This window comes from Oreochromis niloticus, unplaced genomic scaffold, assembly GCF_001858045.2.
Source record: "Oreochromis niloticus isolate F11D_XX unplaced genomic scaffold, O_niloticus_UMD_NMBU tig00000666_pilon, whole genome shotgun sequence".
Classification (NCBI taxonomy): Eukaryota; Metazoa; Chordata; class Actinopteri; order Cichliformes; family Cichlidae; genus Oreochromis; species Oreochromis niloticus.
The window spans coordinates 1-21,456 of record NW_020327208.1 but is presented as its reverse complement, the minus strand read 5'-3'; the positions used below and the strand labels follow the sequence as shown (position 1 = coordinate 21,456).

Sequence of the window (21,456 nt, the reverse complement as noted above, 5' to 3'; positions counted from 1 at the left end):
TCAACCAGAGAGATGCGGTGAGAACTACTAGGAAAAGTTTTTGTGTGTCTCTGTGTGGGGTTAAATTGTGGAGTGGATTAGCAGCTAAGGACGAGCAATGTCCAAATGTCCAGAAATTTAAATCACTTTTATTCAATAAACATATGGTTTTCATGCAGTTCAAGGATGGGGCCGGCGTTAAGCTACAAGAGGTGTTTTCAATATAGATATGTCCAATGTCATAAGTTATCATTATGTTATACAACATATTACATACACTCAGGAAGAAGCTACATGACTAAACTATAAATATGTGAAGTGGGTAGGAGTATGAAAGTTTATTTCTTCCCACTCCTTTTTGAGCACCTGTTGTACTAAACAGTATTTTCCTTCCTGTATATTTGCTCTGTTTTGTATATCTGTACCCATATGCTCGAAATAAATGATCAATCAATGGACGAAACCACCGGCAAACAAATCTAAAGAGGAAACAGCAGAAAGATTCTGTTAAACTGAGGCCAAAGTTCACCTGGGCTCAACAAAACTAGACAATGGAATATTCAGATACTTTCCAGTTGTAGGATCAGAATTTGGCTTAAACAACATGAAATCCTGCCTTATATCAATGGTTTAGGCTGCTGGTGGTGGTGTAATAGTGGGAGTTTATACTAAGGTCTCCTTAGTACAAACTGAGCAGCGGTCTTTGAGTGTTTGATTTGATTGATGCTTTGAGCAAGATAGCGTGCCTTGTCACAAAGCTCAAGGTTCTTGAACATGACAACACGTTCACTGCACTCAGACGACCTCTACAGTCACCAGATCCCAATCCAATAGAGCACCTTTGGAATGTGGTGGAACAGATTTACATCACAGATGTGCAGCAACCATGCGATGCCATTCTGTCAACAAGGAGCAAATCTCAGAAATTTTTCCAGCACCTTGTTGAATCCATGCTATGAAGATAAAAGCAGTTCGAAAAGCAGTAAAGGGATCCAACCCTGTACTAGCAAGGTGTACCTAATAAAGTGGCTGACGATTGCATTTATATAGATAGGATATGTTAAAGCAGATACGGACAAGATGAAATAATTCCGAGCAGACACATACATGTATAAAGTGATTTATTTGGTGTCAGCTTTGAACGTATTAAACACTTTATACTCATCAAATCAAAACATGTCTTCCATTGCACAACAGAAGACAAATGCAAAATGTATGTACATAATATTATGTAAACACAATATTGTGGCATTCTATTAATTAACTTATCTTATTACACATCAAAAATAAAGCGTGCCTTTTCATTTCATTCCATTCAAAAACTAAAATGTTCATTAGGACACTTTTAATAACATGAAATAAGCTATTTTATCATTTTTAATAACATTGTCTTGCAAATGGAAGCTGTTGAGGCACATATACACAATTCGGTTTGAATAATTAGAGAAGAGCCCAACGTTCCTTAAATTAACTCTGAATGCTCAGTACCTATGAATAAATTAGAAGCACTGCGTACAATAATTGAAATTTACAAGAAGCTGTTGATTGTGACTGATGCAGCTGCCCCGAGCAGGTGATGCTGGGCAGGAGATAAGGCCTTTTTTTCACTTCACTGCCAGCTAGATGCATAAATAAGTTGAGGTCACTGTTCTGTTAGCTCATAGTGGTTTGTATTGGTCCTCCTCTTGGCGCACTTGCATCCCTATTCATTGGAGAAAGTAATGACATCATAGTGGATGCCCTGTTGCTGCAGCTCTTCCAGTTGCTCAGGTGTAGCCTCAGTGTAGACTGTCTGGGTCTGTGTCATGGCCGCGTCTGCTACGGCTGCAGGAACAAAGATCAGAGTTCATACAACTTTATTTATACTGAAGCTAATATTAGAAATAAATGATATTTGGCAAGTTTTAAACCCACTGATGATGTTCGTTTATCACTTTCAAAAACATCTGCATTTAAGGAATTACTTAAATTATAAAAACTGACCTGCCTACATCTAAAATGCTCTGGCTGTCCCGAAGAAACCTTAGTATATATTTGGGACAAAATTATAAGAAATTCATAAAATCCCAAAACTTGGAACTGAACATCAACTGAGCACTCTCATAAGAGCCAACCTGTGACAGCAGAGTGGGCAGCAGCCTCCAAATCTTCAGCATTCACGATTTGTTGATCAGAGCTGACAGGTAGGTACTGGATCTGACCGTCGTGACTTACAGCAATCTACAAATAGAACAGAATAGAGTTTATTTCAAACGTGAAAATAACTGAGTTACAAGAACAAAAACTTTGTAAACACACACAAAAAAACCAAGATAAAGACATCAAGTTGTCATGAATATCTCTGCATCCCACACAATTATTATGCTTGAAAAGGAGTAGGATGAAGTTTACACTTATTTGTTCCCGCCCAATTTGCAAATCAATGTTCAGAGTTTGGCATATAATCAGATAATATACATGTTTAACTATACACATGTTTACACTCATATAAAATACACACAAAACAGTTTAAGCTCACAAACCAAAATGACTAAATAATCTCTTTTATATTTATTTTTAAATTTGAGTTATGTTTGGACATAATGATGTTTCATTTGTCTATAAAATTTGACTTAACTTTATAGAGAATTCCATGTATATGATTGTGTATGATTCAGTTGTACTAGTAGTGAAGTTGCTCAATGTAACCAGTTAGATACCTTCCCATCACTTCAATTTAAAAATACAAAAGCTTCTAAATTTGGATGTACAGATGATTACACACTGATAACAAGATTATAAAAACTTTACTGAATTTCTCCAAACAGCTCCCACTCCATCCTACACAGACGTCCTTTCAGCATGTTTTAGATTTTAAATCTGTCTCACCTGTTGCTCCTGAACAATGGTTCTGTCATGTTCGTACTGGATTATCTGTCCGTCTGGCATCTGAGGGCCAGTCACAGAACCAGTTACAAATGAGACAGAGATTCTCACTATTAAATACTGCATATATATGCACTGTCTACGCAGTAAAACACTAACCTGTATGTGGTTGCCATCAGCTACTACTACATACTCTTGAGGAAGTAAGTGTTGAACTCCATCCTGTGAGATGATATACTGAACCTGAAAGTGGACATGGGACAAATAAGGTGAGATTGAATCTAACATTGATACTGATTTATACAATACCACAAAGAACCCTTAGGCACTTTCATGATTATAATGTTCTATCACACACAAGACTATAAACCACCTCCAAAGCCCCAAATGTATCCTGATGCATGGAGCCAGAATCAGACCTTCTTTTTTCACAACATTATTTTTTGCCTTTATTTTATAGGACAACAAAGCTTTCAGACAGGTCAGTGGGGAAAGATAATGGAGGAAGACACAAGACCAAGGGCCCTGGGTCAAAATTAAACCCTGAACCTCAACCAAGTGAGATAAACTGACGCCCATGAGTCAAAAGCAAGGGCTGGCCATACCAACACGTTTTTTCTAGTTATTGCCTTTTTACTTGAATAAGTTTAAGCAAAAAATATACATTAAAATTCTTTAAAATAATGTTTCTTAAAAGTTTAATCCATACGCATTTTTCTTGCACAGCGGTAGAATGATTCAAGTGAAACTCACCTCAGTAACCTGGTTGTCTCCTGTCATCAGATGCTGGACCGTCTGACCGTCTATGGTGGTTATCTGCTGAATGTATGCACCTTCCTCCTGATTAATGCACATTTAAGGGTTCTTATTTATAAAATGTTTAGCAGTTACACGCGCAAAATCAATCCATTTTGGAGAATACATTACATGAACATAGGCTGTACAGTGTGAGAGCTGTTACCTGGTCTGACACTGCCTGTTCCTGAGCTACAATGATGTGCTCCTGTCCTAGAGCCTGCAGCCGCTCAGGAGTGATCACTGCCTGATGTCCCTGCAGGGCTGATGTACACACACATACACACACCAAAATACATTAACTTTGTGTGTATTTTTTATCTGTTTTACACTGAGGCCTCTGTTTATGGACTTTTGACCACTGACACTTTTACATTTACTGTTATTATTACTTTTAAGCACAAACTGTAAGTCTCGGCTTGTATGATCCTGTGTTTCTTACACTGTAGTGTGGCTAACGCCTCCTCATCGCTGTTAACTATTATGGTTTGCTGAGACGCAGTGGTTCGACTTTTGCGAGCAAGATTATCCTGATTGTGAAGACGCTCCATGTGAAACTTCAGATGGCCATTGCGGTTAAACCTGAGTTAAAAACAAAAAAACAAAAAACAAAAACACTCACATTAATAGCTGTTCTGTACCTCTAATGCCTAATGAATACAGATGTGTTAGATCCTCCCACCTTTGTCCACAAAGTTTACAAGAAAATGGTTTCTCATTGGTGTGCGTCATCATGTGTCTGCGTAGGTCTTTCTTGTTTTTGGAGGCAAAGCTGCAGTTTGGACACTTGTGAGGACGCAGGTAGGAGTGCTGTCCCATGTGGGTCTAAAACAAAACAGAACATTAATCACAATTAAAAGGAGCAAAAGTTAGAGGGAGAGAAATGTTTTTGGCTTAGAGTATAAATGTCAAACTAAGTGAACATGGGGGTGTACACCTCTCAATTATTGTTTTTTCCCCCATTTATATTAATATGAAGCTGTTCATCAACTGTGGCGAGTCGATCTCATTAGTTACTAATGGAAAAGGGGCTTTTTGAGACAGTGGTCTTGGTGCAGTTACAAATGAATGTCAGAGCAGTTAATTTATGGTATAGACTAACCATGACAGAGACACACAACCATTAACCTCTTTATGAATTAGAAAAAAGAGATGCTAAATCTTGTGATATTATGATTTTTTTTCAAATGCATTAGATTAGTGCTATCACTACAGGGGACAATGCTGCAGCCTACTTTGGTCTTGAGCTGCACGTTTACAAGGAAAGAGGATGATGTTTTTCCTTCTTTTACTTAAAACAAAAAATCTCAGTTCAGTTCTGCTCTCTGACACCGTGTGGACATTTTCAGATTTGGTAGAAACTCTAATAAGATTTTATTCACAGCAAAAAAGTGTCCAGTACCTATTTCATCTACTAGCATGCATAAGCTCCTCATAAAATATCATTATTTTTGTTATCCACAAATTTTCACATTTACTATTTGACAAAAAAGTAGAAACAAATATTAAAGAAGGTATTTAATTTGCTTTAGAAAAAAAAATAGTTTTAGTGATTGAATGTTATGTCTGATTAATTTCTGAATTCTCAGACTGGTCCAGTGTGCAGGCCAAAATGGGTATAAAAACATGAATTCATTTCCATGACTTTGACTTTGACAAGTTTTTGACAGATTTAAAAAAATATTTGTGCTTTCTTGTTTTTAATGACTGCTGGTCTAATAAATGTGTTAAGCACTGTATCAGTAGGACATGTAATTATTCTAATATACAAAACTATTTATACAATTTTTTGCACAATTCGTTGGTTTGATAAATTAATCTCGGAACACTCCTGTGAGTAAAGCTGGCATACAAACATGAAATCACTTAAAATACAAGAAAGGGATCTTTTATAAAGCCCACTGAGCCTGGACATAAACCCAAAGCTACACGAGAGCTTCTTAAAAACAGGTATATGAGATGAATAAACCCCTAGAGAGAAAAAATGAAACAAAGTTTGACTTACCAAATCTGCTTATGAACTAAATAATAGTAGAAAAGCACTCCCGGATCTCCCGAGTGATCACTGAACAACCTTTTCTTCTTGTCATCGTGGAAACATTCACGTGATCTTTGTTTTGTTTTGTTTTTGCATTTGTTTTGCTGTAGTCTGATGTGACTATGTGTTTCACATTCATTCACCTTGCTTCTTCTGTAATCGGGTGTCATTACACTAACTACAGTATTAGTGATGCTGTGATAAAGACTTGTGAATAAGTCTTATCTTTCCGGCCAATTGCTTCGCCAAAATGCAGATCACACAAAGCCCCATTCAACAGCTCATTTGGAAATACTGACATCTGCTGGTCATTCACTGTACAACAGCCCTGCTGTGATATATCAGTGAGTATGTGAACGTAATCATGTATCAATTCCAGAATACCCGTATGAGGTCCAGTGTGTGTGTGTGTGTGTGTGTGTGTGTGTGTGTGTGTGTGTGTGTGTGTTTGTGTTTATGAAACTAGACATCCTCTGTGAGACTGATTTGCGAAGATGTCAAATGCTCACAAAATGCTGATAATTTTAGAATTTTATTGGCTCCATAATATGCTTGCAATCTCCTCGGAATCACCTCAGACCCAGATCATGTAAAACACTTCCTGTAATTCTGTAATTTGTTTTCAAAAGCTTGAATCACATAACGAGGGAGTAACGTTGTTTCACAGAAAGGGGGCTTCGGTTGTATTTGGTTAAATGACATTCTGAAGAACGACAAAGGCCTCGACACAGACATAACTTCCCTACTAACTAAACAATTTAGAACGAAAGAAGCCCCCTGCTTACCTACACTATGATCAGTGTAGAATGGATGTTTTCACAGCAGGTATGGACAGACATATGATCACAGCTACCGACATTTTCCCAGTATTACTATTGTATTGGAGTATTAGCTTTAAAAGTGCTGTTTTAAAACAGGCTTGAAAAAAAAAGTGATTTTAAGCATTCCACATTAGCTTTCCTAGAATTTATTATGTCAGTTTGTTTAAGAAGCAGGGTTGTAGCCATTTCATTATGATGTCACTCTCAAAGATCACAGAGCAGATCACATACCATTTGTAGAATCAAGTGATCTGGTACAAAGACGTGCATGTGGTGTCTTATTCCACCCCAAAATGATATGTGGCAGGATCTTTAGTGATTTTCGTACAGCGGATCAGTTAATTTGTGCGTGCATACCACCCCAAATTTACCTTGCATTCAAGGAAGACCTCAACTGTTACTGGAACATATGGCTCAGCTAAAATGCAGGTCCAGGTTTACAGATCAGCTGTATTTCTGCTACATACACATGGAATTGACACTTCATTGTATATACATTTGCCTCCTGTTTCTTTTATTGTTTTAGGTTAGTACTTCAAAAGGCAATTTAAAAGATTAAATAACGTGAGAGTTATTTCAGGTGGCATTGTATGCGTGTGAAAGCTGTACATTTCCCCTCAAATCAATGTTTTGATTCAGTGTGTCAACCCATGTGTTACTTTAAGTTACACGAATGAAGGTTTAGAGTACTGCAGTCTAGTAGTTATTGACTCAAGCAAGATTTAAAAAGCATTAAAATTTGATCATGACCCTAATTCAGAAAGCATTAATTTTTTCCTGCAAAAGAACACAACCTCCAGGCTTTTTCAGCATTGTCAGTTTTTGCAAAGAATCATTTTCCACTACATGTACAACAGGTGAAAAACAAATAAAAATAAACAAATTAAACCTCACAAGTGTTTTTTTTTTTAATTATTATTTTTCATTTCCTAAAGATTAATTGAAGTCTGACAATTTTGGTCACCCTTCTCTAAATATATGTGAATTCCAAGTGATGGGACACACAAGGGGTAAGTAGACTGCTTTTACACCTGTTAAAGTTTCCCAATGATCAAAGCAAAGAGTTAAGACCTCAAAGTATTAGAAAAAATGCAGATTGCACAGCAGCAAATCCACACATTTGAGAAAAAGAAATTAACATGAACTTATGATGTTAAAGTCAGTTCTCATGCATGAGTCATCTTCTTTCCATTGCTTACTTAAGGTGGTCTCCACAGTGTATCATCTGCCTGCATCTTTCCCATCCCTAGCTGCCTCCTGTGTCAAACAACTGTCTTTCATGTCCTTCACTATATCCATGAATCTTCTCTGTTATATTTCTCTTTTCCTCCATACCTGACAGCCTCATATTTGGCATTCTTTGTCCAGTATATCAATTTTCCCTCTTCTGCACATATCCAGAGCATCTCAGGCTTGCATCTCTAACTTGGTCTCCAAACCGCTGAGCTGTCTCTCTGATGTACTCATTTCTAATCCTGTTCAATCTGGTTGCTCCCAGTGAAAATCATCTTCAACTCTTGGGGAAGACTGGGGATCTGTCCACAGAGAAGCTCTGAGAATGTTTACAGCTCTGCAGATGACATTCATTTATATATCTCTTTTAAGCCGCAAGATGTTTCTTAAATTGATGAGGAAACAGAAACCTGAAGTTCTCTGAAGTTGCAGGTTTGTTTACAGCAGTGTTTCACAAAGCTCGAGGGAAAAGGTTTCCAGTTAGTGAAATCGCCTGGGTTTACAATTCCTGTTCTCCACAGGATTCTCTCTCTCTCTCTCAGAAGTCTCTCAGATTTCTTTTAGGTTTCTGCACAGAAGAGAAAAGAGCTTAGTTAAACTCACAGATTAAAACAGAGCAAACATACAAGCAAACAGAGGCAGCTTCACAAATACAGTTATTTCAATGATCCGGCATCAACTGAAGGTCTTCCTTAACCTACAGGTCCATGGAGTTTGAAGGGTGAGGACCCAGGAAAGAGCAACAAGGAGGAGAGGGACAGAAAATGGCAAGTCACAAAGGAGGCCTTGGAGACCATGATGAGAATGTCCACCTCACTCAGGCTTTTTGCTTTAGGCTTTTCATTCTGGACCAAGCTATGTGCAGAAATGTGCCTAAAACCCTGAAAACTGTTAAACTTACCACAGATATTCACTTAGTGTCTATAATAATGACATTTAATGGTTTCATGAATTGTGTTCATCTCATACCCAAACCACCTTTATCAAATTCTACTCTAAATTCTGCTCTAATACAATACCAGTACTTGTGACCAGAGTGCACAAATGCAACAATGTTTTTTCATACTTGACAACACAATAAAACACAAGAAAAATCTGAATATGTTTGTGATTAGGATTTTTATTTGATGGTAAATCTATTTTTTATATCAGTTTTTTTAAAATTTCATTTTGTTTTACTTTGATGCTATAATAGATGATTTTAAAATTCAGTTAAATTTAAGGTTATATAGCATCACGGCAAAACAACAGTCTCCTCAAGGTGCTTTATAATGTAAGGTGAAAACCCTACAGTATTAGCAGGAAAAATACCCAACAATCAAAAGATCCCCCTTTGAGCAAGCACTAGGCGACAGTGGGGAGGAAAAACTCCCTTTTATAAGGAGAAACCTCCAACAGAACCAGGCTCAAGAAGGGGCGGCCATCTGCTGCGACCGGTTGGGGGTGATGGAAAGACAATATAGGGAGACAAGATGAAGTATAATTCTGTTGGCCAGTTACATTGTTTTTGAATAAATTATTAAATGCTTCAAGATCTTTAAAGAAGCATGGTAGTGGGGGGGGGGGAGTCAAGTTGGTCTTTTAGTCGTCACTGCTGCCCTTAAAGCAGCTCCTAAATGGCTTCGTTAAAGCATTTCCCACTGCTCTAAAGAACCTAGTAATTTTAGACTTCAATGAGGGATTGAGTACAACCTCAATAATCATTTCCAGGAGACCCAGAAAAAGTTCATCAAAAGTGTAATCATCTGGTGTAAGAGCCGAATGTACAAACTGATCTGCAGAGTCAAGCTCCTTTATAAGGGCTTTACTCATTTTCTTTAGAATCCGAAGTTTGTTATTTTTAAGAGCACTCAGATATTCTGGGCTTCTGACCTTATCTAGAACCAGATCTGTAAGACGCCTGGTGATGGCGTCATAGTTTTCTATATTCAGAGTCTTTGTGTCGAAACTGCATTTCTTGAGGAGCTTATCTATCAGGCAGTTACTGAAGTCTCTGACAATTTTCTCAGACTCCTCGTGTAAGTTTTTAGAGGTTGATGGCTGACTTTGAGCTTCTGTAAGCCCAGTGTCAGTGATTGGTTCAGGCTCAGGGCTGTTTTCTGGGGGTAGGCCCTGCTCTAGTACACTCACACAGGAGACTGTTTCATTTTTGGGAGGGTAATCTGGACATGACTCTGGTTCAGACAGTCTGTCAGTTTCTTTTCGCTCTGTTGGGGTCAGTGCTCTTAAAATCACATCCTGGATGTCTCCCACGGCACCAGAAATGTTGTCACTTTGGACAGTTTGATCCAAAGTATCATTCTCTAACCACAGAAGAATTTTTTGCAAAAACTTTTGCACTGAGTCTTCTACAATCACATAGAGGACCTCGGGCGAAAAGGGTAACTCATTTGTTGGCTCTGCAGACCTAGAGATCACAGAGTCTGAAAGACTTCTTCCCGATGGCATCACAGGGAGTACATATCTTTCAGTTAACTGGAGGTGGTCATACACTTTATCTGTCAACTCCCTGCAAAACATCTCAATTTCCTTTATCTTTTCCACGGGGTTCCAGATACAGTTAAAATGTTCTGCACCATTTGATTTATGAAACACTTGAACAAGATTGGGTTCGATGGTGTTAAAATCAACTGGGGAAGAACTTTTAAACATGGTATCCATCACTGGTGTGTTTACATAGCTACGATAAGAACTGTAGCTGTCCATACAATCTGCTCTCTGATCATCAGGAGACTTGACCGGTTCATGGAGACAGACGAAGAACCTTTTGTTTTGCTTCACCAGGTGTTTTACCTCTCTGATCATTTTGTAAAACTGCTTTTTGGCAAAACCACAGAAGCTTTCTTTCTGCAGCTTTTGGTCATTGCTTTTTCTGGATGGGATGCATGAGGCGAAAAAGTTTTTCACCTTTTGGATAGTTAACTGCACATTAAAAGCAGGTTTGCATGAGTCACATTTCTCACTAGATGTGACATCTTCGCCATCAGAAGACTGCAGATGATCAATTATTGTGTTTACAATATCAGCTGCAGCTATTTCTGCTGGCGTGCTGGGACGCTGGAGACTTTCAGCTGTCTCAGCATCTGTGCACTTCTCTATTTCTGTGTCATCTTTGGCATGCAAATAATTCAGAGTGTCAAGTATTACATTGATAACATCAGCTACGATCACTTCAGCTGGGGTGCTGGAACGACTTTCCGCCATCTCTCCATTTTCACTTTCTTTTTCTCTACAGGCGTCATGTCATTTTCATCCGTTTTGTCCTCAGTGATTCCTGCGTCTGTGCTCCATTTGGTGAGAGCACTGCTCACCTCCTCAACAACCAATGCCTTCTCAGAGATCTTTGATTCAGTACTCTCTGCTCTTGAATTAGACGGGCTAGGGGAACTAGCTGTGTCGCCCTTTGACATGCGCAAGCTGCTTAGCTTACCTGCACATTTTTCCAGACACGACACTGCGTGAGAGACCATGCGTCGAAGGTTTTTTGTAGTTGTAATTTTTCCACTGACATAAACAGCAGGATCTGACCGTAAATCCGGGTTGCTTAAGAGTAGAGTCACAGCTGAGTTGACCTTTTCTGAGATCTCCAATTCAATCAGTTTTGTCAGCCTCTTACTGGACTGACAGTTTTCATGGGGGATGTTAAGAGCGATGCCAATGCTGGTTGAAAGAGAGTCTCCCAGCGACGGAGCTATTTTTGCCACAGGTATGCTAATATCTGTTTGGGACAATTCGTCTGTCATTAACTCCTGAACTGTGGGAAGTACAGATTTCAGGATGCCGGTAGAAACTGTCTGAATGATTTCGGTTATCATATCAGCCAGTAATGCTTGGAGATCTGAGTCACAGACTCCAAATTCAATCATTCCCCACTGTACCTGGGAGAACTGATCAAAACACTTGGTTATAGGAGGTAAAATATGCTCGGGAGTGATGGGGATAGAGTTTTTAGTCTGAAATTCAGCCATTGTGGAAGTTTCTAAGTTTCTAGAGTGTGAAGATCGCGGTCTGTACGTCTCACTTACTTAACGCTAAGTAGTAGATTGTGAGTCCTGGCGGGGTATATATATGAGCTCAGTTGACCGTAACGTCACTGGCACATCAAAGCGTTCGCTACGTCACAGTCAGGCGATCAAAGCGTTCGCTTCTTCACCTCGCACGCATGCGCACTGTCTGTGTTTTGAACTTCCACGCACAGGCGGCCCGAGCCGCCCGACTCAAACCGCTAAAAATTTCTTACATACACAGCATGTTGGTGTAAAATACAGTATCTACAAGCGAAAGGACATTTAGCCTCGTTATTTACTCTCTTAAAATGCACAACACCCATATATAAAGTATACGGAGGGACACTGCAGCGAAACGGAGCTCTAATCTCCGAGTGTACAACCTCTGGACCCAGCCTGATCACCACCTGTTAATACGCTAACATGACTAAAGCCAGCATCACTGCACGTAGCTCCGCTTATTTAAGCTCGTGTTAGCCTAAATACGTTCCAGGGTACTAGCTAGCAGCCGTTTTTAATAAGTTAACGTGCTCTTGACAAACAAACCCTGTAGAAGCTCATTCAGCACTCAGTAAGGCCTACTAAGTAAGGCTGAATAAAACGAAGGCTGTGCAGTCACTGTGCTATGCCAAAGTTGGAACAAATGTCTGATATTGTCTGAATATTTCTTAATGAGGTATTGTTCACAAAGTTACCTGTGCAGTGCTCTGTACAGCTTACAACCTGTGAGAGAGATAATTTCAAGTATTAATATTTGTTCAATATTCAGGAGCTGCCCTCAGATTCAGACCTCAGCACCACTCAGTGACAGAAAACTCATCCTATTTCTTCACCTTTGTAGTAACTCCAAAATTGACTGATGAAAATAGTACATAGGTGGGTGGATGTAGCTGTTGATAATAATGTGGGCTCTATTATTAACTGAAAGAACAAATTACACTTCTCTGAACCCCTCTGCTGCTTTTTTTTAAATTTAAGGTTACATATTAGCAGGCTGTGGAGTGCTCTGTGAGTTTAATTAATTTCAGCTTCATTGACAATAACTGAAGCAGTGGAAGCAATAACAAATGCACTGGACTTGAGTCCCTCAAGGGTCAGTATTGTACCCCAGTCTATTTAACACACACACACACACACATATACATATATATATTAATGACATGCTCAAGGTGTCCAAATGATCAAACTTCATATTATTTGCTGATGATACTAATATATTGTTTTCTGTGAATATGTAAAAAAAAATCAGTTAAGACAGTCATCAATAGTAATAAATTATCACTAAATGTTAGTCAAACAAAAGCAATGATATTTGGTAACTATAAAGTGAATGATGGCACACAAATACAGGTAGAAAATGAAAATTGAAATAGTAAAGGTGACTCAATTCTTAGGACTGATACTTAATATCAGTTGGAAACCTCATATCAGGCATGCACAAACAAAGTGTCCCAAAGCATCTCAATCATAAACAAAGTTAAACAGGTTCTAGATCATAATTGTGTCTGTATACTTAAATGTTCTCTAATTCTTCCTCATTTAAGTTATTGTATAGAGGTATGGTGAAATAATTAAAAATACACTAAATTCTCTTTTCAGAAATTACAGAAAAGGGCAGTTTGTACAATACACAAACATGGGTATCTTCATCATACAAATTCCTAATTTTTACAGTCAAAATGATTAAAACTTCATGACTTGGCTAATTACAATACAGCACAGATAATTCTTAGAGCTAGAAATAATCTATTGCCAGTCAAATTTCAAAATCTTTTCAACCAGAGAGATGCGGTGAGAACTACTAGGAAAAGTTTTTGTGTGTCTCTGTGTGGGGTTAAATTGTGGAGTGGATTAGCAGCTAAGGACGAGCAATGTCCAAATGTCCAGAAATTTAAATCACTTTTATTCAATAAACATATGGTTTTCATGCAGTTCAAGGATGGGGCCGGCGTTAAGCTACAAGAGGTGTTTTCAATATAGATATGTCCAATGTCATAAGTTATCATTATGTTATACAACATATTACATACACTCAGGAAGAAGCTACATGACTAAACTATAAATATGTGAAGTGGGTAGGAGTATGAAAGTTTATTTCTTCCCACTCCTTTTTGAGCACCTGTTGTACTAAACAGTATTTTCCTTCCTGTATATTTGCTCTGTTTTGTATATCTGTACCCATATGCTCGAAATAAATGATCAATCAATGGACCAGAAACCAGCGGCAAACAAATCTAAAGAGGAAACAGCAGAAAGATTCTGTTAAACTGAGGCCAAAGTTCACCTGGGCTCAACAAAACTAGACAATGGAATATTCAGATACTTTCCAGTTGTAGGATCAGAATTTGGCTTAAACAACATGAAATCCTGCCTTATATCAATGGTTTAGGCTGCTGGTGGTGGTGTAATAGTGGGAGTTTATACTAAGGAGGTCTCCTTAGTACAAACTGAGCAGCGGTTAAACACCACAGCCTCTTTGAGTGTTTGATTTGATTGATGCTTTGAGCAAGATAGCGTGCCTTGTCACAAAGCTCAAGGTTCTTGAACATGACAACACGTTCACTGCACTCAGACGACCTCTACAGTCACCAGATCCCAATCCAATAGAGCACCTTTGGAATGTGGTGGAACAGATTTACATCACAGATGTGCAGCAACCATGCGATGCCATTCTGTCAACAAGGAGCAAATCTCAGAAATTTTTCCAGCACCTTGTTGAATCCATGCTATGAAGAATAAAAGCAGTTCGAAAAGCAGTAAAGGGATCCAACCCTGTACTAGCAAGGTGTACCTAATAAAGTGGCTGACGATTGCATTTATATAGATAGGATATGTTAAAGCAGATACGGACAAGATGAAATAATTCCGAGCAGACACATACATGTATAAAGTGATTTATTTGGTGTCAGCTTTGAACGTATTAAACACTTTATACTCATCAAATCAAAACATGTCTTCCATTGCACAACAGAAGACAAATGCAAATGTATGTACATAATATTATGTAAACACAATATTGTGGCATTCTATTAATTAACTTATCTTATTACACATCAAAAATAAAGCGTGCCTTTTCATTTCATTCCATTCAAAACTAAAATGTTCATTAGGACACTTTTAATAACATGAAATAAGCTATTTTATCATTTTTAATAACATTGTCTTGCAAATGGAAGCTGTTGAGGCACATATACACAATTCGGTTTGAATAATTAGAGAAGAGCCCAACGTTCCTTAAATTAACTCTTGAATGCTCAGTACCTATGAATAAATTAGAAGCACTGCGTACAATAATTGAAATTTACAAGAAGCTGTTGATTGTGACTGATGCAGCTGCCCGAGCAGGTGATGCTGGGCAGGAGATAAGGCCTTTTTTCACTTCACTGCCAGCTAGATGCATAAATAAGTTGAGGTCACTGTTCTGTTAGCTCATAGTGGTTTGTATTGGTCCTCCTCTTGGCGCACTTGCATCCCTATTCATTGGAGAAAGTAATGACATCATAGTGGATGCCCTGTTGCTGCAGCTCTTCCAGTTGCTCAGGTGTAGCCTCAGTGTAGACTGTCTGGGTCTGTGTCATGGCCGCGTCTGCTACGGCTGCAGGAACAAAGATCAGAGTTCATACAACTTTATTTATACTGAAGCTAATATTAGAAATAAATGATATTTTGGCAAGTTTTAAACCCACTGATGATGTTCGTTTATCACTTTCAAAAACATCTGCATTTAAGGAATTACTTAAATTATAAAAACTGACCTGCCTACATCTAAAATGCTCTGGCTGTCCCGAAGAAACCTTAGTATATATTTGGGACAAATTATAAGAAATTCATAAAATCCCAAAACTTGGAACTGAACATCAACTGAGCACTCTCATAAGAGCCAACCTGTGACAGCAGAGTGGGCAGCAGCCTCCAAATCTTCAGCATTCACGATTTGTTGATCAGAGCTGACAGGTAGGTACTGGATCTGACCGTCGTGACTTACAGCAATCTACAAATAGAACAGAATAGAGTTTATTTCAAACATGAAAATAACTGAGTTACAAGAACAAAACTTTGTAAACACACACAAAAAAACCAAGATAAAGACATCAAGTTGTCATGAATATTTCTGCATCCCACACAATTATTATGCTTGAAAAGGAGTAGGATGAAGTTTACACTTATTTGTTCCCGCCCAATTTGCAATCAATGTTCAGAGTTTGGCATATAATCAGATAATATACATGTTTAACTATTCACATGTTTACACTCATATAAATACACACAAACAGTTTAAGCTCACAAACCAAAATGACTAAATAATCTCTTTTATATTTATTTTTAAATTTGAGTTATGTTTGGACATAATGATGTTTCATTTGTCTATAAATTTGACTTAACTTTATAGAGAATTCCATGTATATGATTGTGTATGATTCAGTTGTACTAGTAGTGAAGTTGCTCAATGTAACCAGTTAGATACCTTCCCATCACTTCAATTTAAAAATACAAAAGCTTCTAAATTTGGATGTACAGATGATTACACACTGATAACAGATTATAAAACTTTACTGAATTTCTCCAAACAGCTCCCACTCCATCCTACACAGACGTCCTTTCAGCATGTTTAGATTTTAAATCTGTCTCACCTGTTGCTCCTGAACAATGGTTCTGTCATGTTCGTACTGGATTATCTGTCCGTCTGGCATCTGAGGGCCAGTCACAGAACCAGTTACAAATGAGACAGAGATTCTCACTATTAAATACTGCATATATATGCACTGTCTACGCAGTAAACACTAACCTGTATGTGGTTGCCATCAGCTACTACTACATACTCTTGAGGAAGTAAGTGTTGAACTCCATCCTGTGAGATGATATACTGAACCTGAAAGTGGACATGGGACAAATAAGGTGAGATTGAATCTAACATTGATACTGATTTATACAATACCACAAAGAACCCTTAGGCACTTTCATGATTATAATGTTCTATCACACACAAGACTATAAACCACCTCCAAAGCCCCAAATGTATCCTGATGCATGGAGCCAGAATCAGACCTTCTTTTTTCACAAACATTATTTTTTTGCCTTTATTTTATAGGACAACAAAGCTTTTCAGACAGGTCAGTGGGGAAAGATAATGGAAGAAGACACAAGACCAAGGGCCCTGGGTCAAAATTAAACCCTGAACCTCAACCAAGTGAGATAAACTGACGCCCATGAGTCAAAAGCAAGGGCTGGCCATACCAACACGTTTTTTCTAGTTATTGCCTTTTTACTTGAATAAGTTTAAGCAAAAATATACATTAAATTCTTTAAATAATGTTTCTTAAAATTTTAATCCATACGCATTTTTCTTGCACAGCGGTAGAATGATTCAAGTGAAACTCACCTCAGTAACCTGGTTGTCTCCTGTCATCAGATGCTGGACCGTCTGACCGTCTATGGTGGTTATCTGCTGAATGTATGCACCTTCCTCCTGATTAATGCACATTTAAGAGTTCTTATTTATAAATGTTTAGCAGTTACACGCGCAAAATCAATCCATTTTGGAGAATACATTACATGAACATAGGCTGTACAGTGTGAGAGCTGTTACCTGGTCTGACACTGCCTGTTCCTGAGCTACAATGATGTGCTCCTGTCCTAGAGCCTGCAGCCGCTCAGGAGTGATCACTGCCTGATGTCCCTGCAGGGCTGATGTACACACACATACACACACCAAAATACATTAACTTTGTGTGTATTTTTTATCTGTTTTACACTGAGGCCTCTGTTTATGGACTTTTGACCACTGACACTTTTACATTTACTGTTATTATTACTTTTAAGCACAAACTGTAAGTCTCAGCTTGTATGATCCTGTGTTTCTTACACTGTAGTGTGGCTAACGCCTCCTCATCGCTGTTAACTATTATGGTTTGCTGAGACGCAGTGGTTCGACTTTGCGAGCAAGATTATCCTGATTGTGAAGACGCTCCATGTGAAACTTCAGATGGCCATTGCGGTTAACCTGAGTTAAAACAAAAAAACAAAATACAAACACTCACATTAATAGCTGTTCTGTACCTCTAATGCCTAATGAATACAGATGTGTTAGATCCTCCCACCTTTGTCCACAAAGTTTACAAGAAATGGTTTCTCATTGGTGTGCGTCATCATGTGTCTGCGTAGGTCTTTCTTGTTTTTGGAGGCAAAGCTGCAGTTTGGACACTTGTGAGGACGCAGGTAGGAGTGCTGTCCCATGTGGGTCTAAAACAAACAGAACATTAATCACAATTAAAGGAGCAAAAGTTAGAGGAGAGAAATGTTTTTGGCTTAGAGTATAAATGTCAACTAAGTGAACATGGGGTGTACACCTCTCAATTATGTTTTTTCCCCCATTTATATTATATGAAGCTGTTCATCAACTGTGGCGAGTCGATCTCATTAGTTACTAATGGAAAAGGGGCTTTTTGAGACAGTGGTCTTGGTGCAGTTACAATGAATGTCAGAGCAGTTATTTATGGTATAGACTAACCATGACAGAGACACACAACCATTAACCTCTTTATGAATTAGAAAAAAGAGATGCTAATCTTGTGATATTATGATTTTTTTTCAAATGCATTAGATTAGTGCTATCACTACAGGGGACAATGCTGCAGCCTACTTTGGTCTTGAGCTGCACGTTTACAAGGAAGAGGATGATGTTTTTCCTTCTTTTACTTAAAACAAAAAATCTCAGTTCAGTTCTGCTCTCTGACACCGTGTGGACATTTTCAGATTTGGTAGAAACTCTAATAAGATTTTATTCACAGCAAAAAAGTGTCCAGTACCTATTTCATCTACTAGCATGCATAAGCTCCTCATAAAATATCATTATTTTTGTTATCCACAAATTTTCACATTTACTATTTGACAAAAAAGTAGAAACAATATTAAGAAGGTATTTAATTTGCTTTAGAAAAAAATAGTTTTAGTGATTGAATGTTATGTCTGATTAATTTCTGAATTCTCAGACTGGTCCAGTGTGCAGGCCAAAATGGTATAAAAACATGAATTCATTTCCATGACTTTGACTTTGACAAGTTTTGACAGATTTAAAAAAATATTTGTGCTTTCTTGTTTTTAATGACTGCTGGTCTAATAAAGTGTTAAGCACTGTATCAGTAGGACATGTAATTATTCTAATATACAAAACTATTTATACAATTTTTGCACAATTCGTTGGTTTGATAAATTAATCTCGGAACACTCCTGTGAGTAAAGCTGGCATACAAACATGAAATCACTTAAAATACAAGAAAGGGATTTTATAAAGCCCACTGAGCCTGGACATAAACCCAAAGCTACACGAGAGCTTCTTAAAAACAGGTATATGAGATGAATAAACCCCTAGAGAGAAAAAATGAAACAAAGTTGACTTACCAAATCTGCTTATGAACTAAATAATAGTAGAAAAGCACTCCCGGATCTCCCGAGTGATCACTGAACAACCTTTTCTTCTTGTCATCGTGGAAACATTCACGTGATCTTTGTTTGTTTTGTTTTTGCATTTGTTTTGCTGTAGTCTGATGTGACTATGTGTTTCACATTCATTCACCTTGCTTCTTCTGTAATCGGGTGTCATTACACTAACTACAGTATTAGTGATGCTGTGATAAAGACTTGTGAATAAGTCTTATCTTTCCGGCCAATTGCTTCGCCAAAATGCAGATCACACAAAGCCCCATTCAACAGCTCATTTGGAAATACTGACATCTGCTGGTCATTCACTGTACAACAGCCCTGCTGTGATATATCAGTGAGTATGTGAACGTAATCATGTATCAATTCCAGAATACCCGTATGAGGTCCAGTGTGTGTGTGTGTGTGTGTGTGTGTGTGTGTTTGTGTTTATGAGACATCCTCTGTGAGACTGATTTGCGAAGATGTCAAATGCTCACAAAATGCTGATAATTTTAGAATTTTATTGGCTCCATAATATGCTTGCAATCTCCTCGGAATCACCTCAGACCCAGATGTAAAACACTTCCTGTAATTCTGTAATTTGTTTTCAAAAGCTTGAATCAAAACGAGGGAGTAACGTTGTTTCACAGAAAGGGGGCTTCGGTTGTATTTGGTTAAATGACATTCTGAAGAACGACAAAGGCCTCGACACAGACATAACTTCCCTACTAACTAAACAATTTAGAACGAAAGAAGCCCCCTGCTTACCTACAGTATGATCAGTGTAGAATGGATGTTTTCACAGCAGGTATGGACAGACATATGATCACAGCTACCGACATTTTCCCAGTATACTATTGTATTGGAGTATTAGCTTTAAAAGTGCTGTTTTAAAACAGGCTTGAAAAAAAAAGTGATTTTAAGCATTCCACATTAGCTTTCCTAGAATTTATTATGTCAGTTTGTTTAAGAAGCAGGTTGTAGCCATTTCATTATGATGTCACTCTCAAAGATCACAGAGCAGATCACATACCATTTGTAGAATCAAGTGATCTGGTACAAAGACGTGCATGTGGTGTCTTATTCCACCCCAAAATGATATGTGGCAGGATCTTTAGTGGTTTTCGTACAGCGGATCAGTTAATTTGTGCGTGCATACCACCCCAAATTTACCTTGCATTCAAGGAAGACCTCAACTGTACTGGAACATATGGCTCAGCTAAAATGCAGGTCCAGGTTTACAGATCAGCTGTATTTCTGCTACATACACATGGAATTGACACTTCATTGTATATACATTTGCCTCCTGTTTCTTTTATTGTTTTAGGTTAGTACTTCAAAGGCAATTTAAAAGATTAAATAACGTGAGAGTTATTTCAGGTGGCATTGTATGCGTGTGAAAGATGTACATTTCCCCTCAAATCAATGTTTTGATTCAGTGTGTCAACCCATGTGTTACTTTAAGTTACACGAATGAAGGTTTAGAGTACTGCAGTCTAGTAGTTATTGACTCAAGCAAGATTTAAAAAGCATTAAAATTTGATCATGACCCTAATTCAGAAAGCATTAATTTTTTCCTGCAAAAGAACACAACCTCCAGGCTTTTTCAGCATTGTCAGTTTTTGCAAAGAATCATTTTCCACATACATTACATGTACAACAGGTGAAAAACAAATAAATAAACAAATTAAACCTCACAAGTGTTTTTTTTTAATTATTATTTTTCATTTCCTAAAGATTAATTGAAGTCTGACAATTTTGGTCACCCTTCTCTAAATATATGTGAATTCCAACTGATGGGACACACAAGGGGTAAGTAGACTGCTTTTACACCTGTTAAAGTTTCTCAATGATCAAAGCAAAGAGTTAAGACCTCAAAGTATTAGAAAAAATGCAGATTGCACAGCAGCAAATCCACACATTTGAGAAAAAGAAATTAACATGAACTTATGATGTTAAAGTCAGTTCTCATGCATGAGTCATCTTCTTTCCATTGCTTACTTAAGGTGGTCTCCACAGTGGATCATCTGCCTGCATCTTTCCCATCCCTAACCGCTCCTGTGTCAAACACTGTCTTTCATGTCCTTCACTATATCCATGAATCTTCTCTGTTATATTTCTCTTTTCCTCCATACCTGACAGCCTCATATTTGGCATTCTTTGTCCAGTATATCAATTTTCCCTCTTCTGCACATATCCAGAGCATCTCAGGCTTGCATCTCTAACTTGGTCTCCAAACCGCTGAGCTGTCTCTCTGATGTACTCATTTCTAATCCTGTTCAATCTGGTTGCTCCAGTG

The 21,456-nt window shown here is 37.9% G+C and overlaps 2 protein-coding genes across 2 annotated transcripts; both read right to left on the bottom strand.

Annotated features, from left to right (window-relative positions):
• Nucleotides 1–1,460: 1,460 nt before the first annotated feature.
• On the bottom strand, nt 1,461–4,488 carry LOC102075524 (zinc finger protein 335). Its single transcript, XM_019353942.2, has 8 exons — nt 4,322–4,488; nt 4,082–4,221; nt 3,806–3,903; nt 3,598–3,684; nt 3,004–3,087; nt 2,848–2,907; nt 2,094–2,199; nt 1,461–1,803 (listed from the first exon to the last, which is right to left on the bottom strand). The coding sequence occupies exons 1-8, from the start codon at nt 4,456–4,458 to the stop codon at nt 1,682–1,684; spliced, it is 834 nt and encodes a 277-aa protein (XP_019209487.1). The 5' UTR covers nt 4,459–4,488; the 3' UTR covers nt 1,461–1,681.
• A 10,682-nt stretch (nt 4,489–15,170) lies between these two features.
• LOC109194421 (zinc finger protein 335-like) lies at nt 15,171–17,690 on the bottom strand. Its single transcript, XM_025904252.1, has 7 exons — nt 17,602–17,690; nt 17,326–17,423; nt 17,119–17,205; nt 16,525–16,608; nt 16,370–16,429; nt 15,624–15,729; nt 15,171–15,333 (listed from the first exon to the last, which is right to left on the bottom strand). The coding sequence occupies exons 3-7, from the start codon at nt 17,143–17,145 to the stop codon at nt 15,212–15,214; spliced, it is 399 nt and encodes a 132-aa protein (XP_025760037.1). The 5' UTR covers nt 17,146–17,205; nt 17,326–17,423; nt 17,602–17,690; the 3' UTR covers nt 15,171–15,211.
• Nucleotides 17,691–21,456: the final 3,766 nt, after the last annotated feature.

What these genes read in the sequence shown, in the direction of transcription:
- LOC109194421 (XM_025904252.1), bottom strand. Translation starts at nt 17,145, where the DNA reads ATGACAGGAGACAACCAGGTTACTGAG. An exon ending in CTGATGGCAACCACATACAG is followed by an intron (nt 16,430 to 16,524) that starts GTTAGTGTTTAC and finishes ACTGGCCCTCAG; the next exon opens with ATGCCAGACGGACAGATAAT. An exon ending in CCATTGTTCAGGAGCAACAG is followed by an intron (nt 15,730 to 16,369) that starts GTGAGACAGATT and finishes TTCTATTTGTAG; the next exon opens with ATTGCTGTAAGTCACGACGG.
- LOC102075524 (XM_019353942.2), bottom strand. Translation starts at nt 4,458, where the DNA reads ATGGGACAGCACTCCTACCTGCGTCCTCACAAGTGTCCAAACTGCAGC. An exon ending in TGTAAACTTTGTGGACAAAG is followed by an intron (nt 4,222 to 4,321) that starts GTGGGAGGATCT and finishes TTTTTAACTCAG; the next exon opens with GTTTAACCGCAATGGCCATC. An exon ending in GAGACAACCAGGTTACTGAG is followed by an intron (nt 3,088 to 3,597) that starts GTGAGTTTCACT and finishes GTCCACTTTCAG; the next exon opens with GTTCAGTATATCATCTCACA.